The following is a 5,482-nucleotide window of genomic DNA, read 5'->3' on the forward strand; positions in this document are numbered from 1 at the left end:
ACAAAAGGAAAAAAAGAGCGGCTTGAAGAAAAGAACCTGGTACCTGACTTGCTATAGATACCAAAATTTGAAAGCAGCCAACATTTTAACGTTAAGGTTAGAAATAGCAAGGAGCTACAACATGCACTGAAAAATGACTGCTTCCACACTTACACATTAGGTACCTTCAGCAAATTTATATTCTGTTGGAAACAACATTAAGTGCTACATGACATATAGGTGTATGTATTGCCTTTTTAAACAGAAACACAACAGCCACTCGATGGCAATTTCTCACTAGCAAGTTATAATTTCGTCTGGCCACCCAGTTCTCTTGATCCTCAATATCAGGAAACCAGATAATTCTGCTCAAACAAAATGTATCTAATGTGAAGGCTTTCTGAGATAAGCAGTGAGCAGCTTTGGACAAAACAAACTCAGAGAGAGCACTGAAATTTGAATTAACACATAGTGGTGCAGAAACCAGCTTTTCCACATATACTCTAACATACCTTTATTCCTTCTGTTGATGATATCAGTGCATTACCAGTCAGTAAACTTATATAGTCAACCAGTACTTTAATAGTCAGCCATATGATATGTCTTCACTATCAAGTTAACTCAAGTTAGGCCTCTTAGTCTAACTCAAGAGACAGCAATCACACTGAGCCTGGTTCAGCATTCATTTGTATTTGGCACCTTGATCTCTTGGGGTAGAAGTTGTGGCTCTTACTGCTACAAGTAAATTGAGCCACTTTTATGACTTCTGGAGAACTTACCTGATCACATGATAAAGCATAGGAGGACTAGTAGCATTCGGAAGTCCTGAGCGCTCATGTTATAAGCTAATAATTTGTTCTTACTTGAGTTTTAGCTTACACCCCCTCTTTGGCCAGCCAAACCAAGCAGAGAGTGCTTTCACATTTAAGATAATGGATTTTTGCAGGGAGGAAGGTGAGGCTTGAATTAAGACAATGACAGGGTGGAGTTATAACACCAGTTAACTTTGCACTGAAGACAAGTCTTCTAAGGCTAACAAAGAACTAATTATCTGGAAGCAAATTAATAAAACTGTCAAAAAGGATCATTTTGCCCAGTCAGTAAAATACTGAATGGAATATGGGAGAAAGGCAAAGAGTTGTCTTAAGTACAGAGAATCTGTTGCAAATGAACATTTCTCTACATCAAGTGTTACCATCTTGTGTTGCCAATCAGAGGTGCCCATTCGGTATATTCTGTAGAACAGTGGTTCCCAGTGGTTTTTTTTCATGGACCACTTGAAAATTGCTGAGGGTCTCGGCAGACCACTTAGTAAACTTTTTTTTGTTCTACAAATGGAAGCAAATAACTCATATTTTAATATCAGTAGTCTTACAAGTAGATATTCTTGATTGTTCCTCAACCTTTCTGCAGACCACCTGAATGGAGCTCGCGGACCAGTGGTGGTCTGCGGACCACAGTTTGAGAACCTCTGCTGTAGAACAAGAGCAGGATCTTATCCTACAGGAAAGCCACTAAGATCAAACTGATCAAAATTAAAAATAAATTAGCTTTGAAAGATTTCAATTCTCCTTAAAAGGATTATAAGCTTGGAGTTGCAAAGGTTGTAAATGCATGCTTGGCCGTTTCCTGCAGGACTAATCTCTACTCAGTAGTCCTCCACTCTAATATTATGCTTTGACCTGCATAACAAGACCTGCACCTGCAGGAGTGGTGCAGGTATTAAACTGATCTCTGTTGCAGTAGGTGTGATTCTTTTAGTAGGTGTCTACTTCCAGAGATTCATTGCTGTGCAAACAACTATTTATTTTGTGTAGAAAATGTATTCCGTTAAGCATGATTCCTTATCTGGCCTATTCCTGCACTACATGTTCCTTTCTGAGCCCTGAAAGTTTGAACTTTTCACAGATTTCTTCCTTTATCATGTCATGTCAGAGGGTCTCTCTGCATTTCAATGTGCTACGTATTTTAGACAGTTGCAAGGAAAGAACTAACAGGAGTTCCTTTAAGCAGGATCCACTCTATCAATGAAATATCAGTTCTGAAAAACCTGATTCCTCCCACTGCCCAAACTACTCTTCATATCTAAACACCCGCAGAAGTCATGCAGTCTGGGGAAGTCCCTCATTCCCCCTTTTAAAAAACAATTTTCAAACAAAGCCACACCAAGTCCATTCATCCAAGTCAGTGTTTCAGACTTGAGGGGCAGCTTGTGCACCCTCTGGAGATACCAGGAGGTCAAATTTTATCAGTGGCCTAGCAATCGCCCGGACCTCCTCGTTCAGAGGGTTTAACTTCAGGTTCACACTCCGCAAGGACTCCATTGAGGCAAGCTTTTCAACAGGGACATCTGGAACAAGAAGAGCACACAGGAAACAAACATATGGATTAAAGGGCATTACCATACAGCAGCTAACCAGGTGCTTTGGAATTTAAACAACATTATAATTCATATTTTTTTAGGTACTTCCAGCCTGTGAGGTAAAAGAAGAAGCTAATATGAGACAGTGAGCATATAAGAGCACTGCACAAGTCATTGAGGCTGTAGGGCTCAGTCTCGGGAAGATCTGGTAGCACTTCACTTCCCATTTCTATTGCTTGTTCATAAGAAAAGGATTTAGTTGTATCAAAAATATAAACGACACTCATTATGGGTACAGGAAGTGGCCCAGGCTTCTGTACCTGCTGTGCAAAATGAACTGATTTTAAGGTCCTAGTCAGGCTTTCATTGTAAGCATTTGCTTTCTCACATTTGTTACGTTCAGAAAAACATTTCTTCTATGCTCATTTCTTGGCACACAGGTGAATTATGTATGGAAAGTCTGAGGAAGACCATGTTAAGTTATGAGAGAAAAAACAGTTTATCAACTTCAAATGTATTGGCTGCTCATTAAACTACTCGGCAATTTCTCAGTCTCCATCAGGGGATTCTGCATGCTGCACTGGAGTACACACAGAACATATCCCTTTCTTCCCCTCCTGACATAAAGGAAAGTTAATAGCCCAAATAGGAGAAAACTTTTCAGGATGGGAAATTATGGATCTTGCCATTCTGACATCTATTCACAGTTTGCACTTTCTAAGCTTTCATTAAAAAATAAAGAAATGATATTTCTATCTTTTCAATTACAAATAGTTCAGATTCAAGATTCAACATCAATATGTGTCAAAGGCCTGTCTGGTCATAACAGTTCACAGCAGAACTCAAAAGGATGAAACACATTTTTTTTTCTGTTTCAAGCCTCAGATTCTTTGGATCACAGTTACCAGGTGAAGCTCAGGGGAAGTGTAAACTATTGTTGTATTGCTTTTCCTTCACTTACCATATAATTCAGATACATGTTTTTATGAATTCTGTTTTTCCAAGACTTACCACCCTTCAGTATTGTGGCACTGTAATACCTAATCTCATTTGATTCTAAGAAATTCTAAATAAGAATTGTGGCTGAAGAGAGAGCAGAGAAGTGGCAGACACTGCTATATTCCATGTCCCTGTATTTATGAAAGAAGCTCTGAATTACTATTAGATATATGTTACTACCTCGGCAGCCTTTGTCCCTATGCTCACAGATTCCTTTTCTTATCTCTTTAGAGCATCAGCCTACTTAATCTGTAATTTACTGATGACAGATCACAGTCCCATGCAACATGCCAGGAGCAGCATCAACAATTCCAACTGACTGTACTGGTCGTGACAGATAGTTAGCCATATTAATCTGAAGTCAAGCAGAACGTAGGGTACATTTGCACCTTATAGACTAACTAAATTGCATCCCTGCCTTAGTATAGTTGCCCCAGTAGAAGGTAATGAATGGCAGGTCTGGGATGTGTGGTCAACATAGCTGATCTCCCAGGAGGCCAGTTAGTGAAAGTAGTTTGCTTGAGGCAGGGTCTTGAATGCGGCACCTGGTGTACTCATAGCAGGGATTTTCTACTGGGGCATGTTGCAAACACCTATTAAAATGCTGCACATTCAGCAAACAGAGGAGCCAGGAAATATAGATGTGCACCTGTGTGTAACAGTGAAGTGGGGAAAAGGTTACACACATAATCAAGTAGCTGCAGAGTAAGTTTTAAGTGGCTGCCAGTGCCTGTACTCTCATTTCAGGTTCCCAGGGCTCAAGATCCTCCTCTGAGTGCAGCCACCCACATGGAAGTTCACATGACCACTGTCATTTTCTTGGCCCGTGATGTCCTGCACTATTAAGGTATTAAGAGTCCCATACTGGGTTTGTGCGTCATCCCACAATAAGGTTGTGACTTTCTCTTGTCACGAGGCATGAAAATGAGGTAGTATGTAATAAGTCATTTGTACCAAACCAAATATTACACCTTTCACACTAGTAACCCTCTGACTTCTGAGTTCTCATAACTGTGCTGATTCTCAGGCAATTGAAAAGAAAATGAACTGCAGTGCAGACTCCAAGAAATAAAAAATCTCACTCCCTTGAGCCAGCAGGAACTAGAAATGATGCAAAAGCAAAAAAATCAGACTCATGCAAGATGGAGCATTTCATATTACTCAACAGTGGGCGCATCTACACAAGACACTTTACCACACAGTTGACTAATTGACTCTGCAGTAAAGCACCAAAGCCTACACGTGCAGGCACTTACTGTGCAGTCAATTAGTCTATTGCATGGTAACAAATTAACCATGCCATAGTAACTGCACAGAAGCACACATGTAGATGTTGATCAGGAGCAAATTTGCTTCTGGTAAGCCCCGTCGCCAAGGGGCCACCCTCAGGCTAGCCCCAGGGCCACAGGGACTGGAGATTCTTCAGCCCCTGGGCTGGGGCAGCTCATTGCTTGGCCCAGCCAGATCTTTAAAACTCTGTGGTGACCCCAGAGGCGTGTGCCACCTGCTGCCTGCCTCTGGGTCCTGTAGCAGTGATCCTTGGCCAGCCACAGCAACCTGCCCAGACCCCAGCACTGGACCCGCTGCACTGTGCATAGCAGGCACCTGCCCAGGCCCGGATTCTCACCCACAGCCCCTAATGGCCATCAAGGAAGCCACACTGGGGTTGCTCCCAATGCCACATGCTGCTTCTCGAGGGCCTAACTTGGTCCTAGGATGAGACTGTGGACTTCATAGCACTGTGGGGTGAGGATGAGGTCCAGAGCCAGTTCACCTGGGGCAGCCCCTCCAACACCCACATCTATGAGGGCCTGGAGTGTGGGCATGATCACTCGGCGTGCCAGTGCCTCATAAAGGTCAAGGCCCTGCAGGTAGTGTGGGTTCACGTCACCAACGACCACTGCCAGTCAGGGGCTGCCTGAAGGACCATGCTCTTTATGTGGCAACTTGACTATACCCTTGTGCCCCAGGACCTTGGGGGGAGCTGTGCTGTGTTCTCCAGCATGGGTGGCCTGCTGGAGCCTCCACTTAGGCCTGGCAGCAGTGATGAGACATCAGGGAAGGACGAGTCCATTCCACCATGGCCCCCACTCCTACTCCCCCCCCCCCCCCCCCTTGCCCCCCCCACCTGGCACCCGGCGC

General features: G+C 43.3%; 1 protein-coding gene across 2 annotated transcripts in view; it reads right to left on the reverse strand.

Annotated features, from left to right (window-relative positions):
* Positions 1 to 1,380: 1,380 nt before the first annotated feature.
* LRRC20 (leucine rich repeat containing 20) overlaps positions 1,381 to 5,482 on the reverse strand; it is a 223,973-nt gene continuing 219,871 nt past the window's right edge. For both annotated transcript variants that reach the window (XM_019507804.1, XM_019507803.1), the window contains one exon: positions 1,381 to 2,329. In XM_019507804.1, coding sequence (XP_019363349.1) covers positions 2,172 to 2,329 — 158 coding nt within the window. In that variant the 3' untranslated portion in view covers positions 1,381 to 2,171. The remainder of the gene's footprint in view (positions 2,330 to 5,482) is intronic.

This window comes from Gavialis gangeticus, unplaced genomic scaffold, assembly GCF_001723915.1.
Source record: "Gavialis gangeticus isolate Ggan-Ray unplaced genomic scaffold, GavGan_comp1, whole genome shotgun sequence".
In the NCBI taxonomy this organism is placed as follows: Eukaryota; Metazoa; Chordata; order Crocodylia; family Gavialidae; genus Gavialis; species Gavialis gangeticus.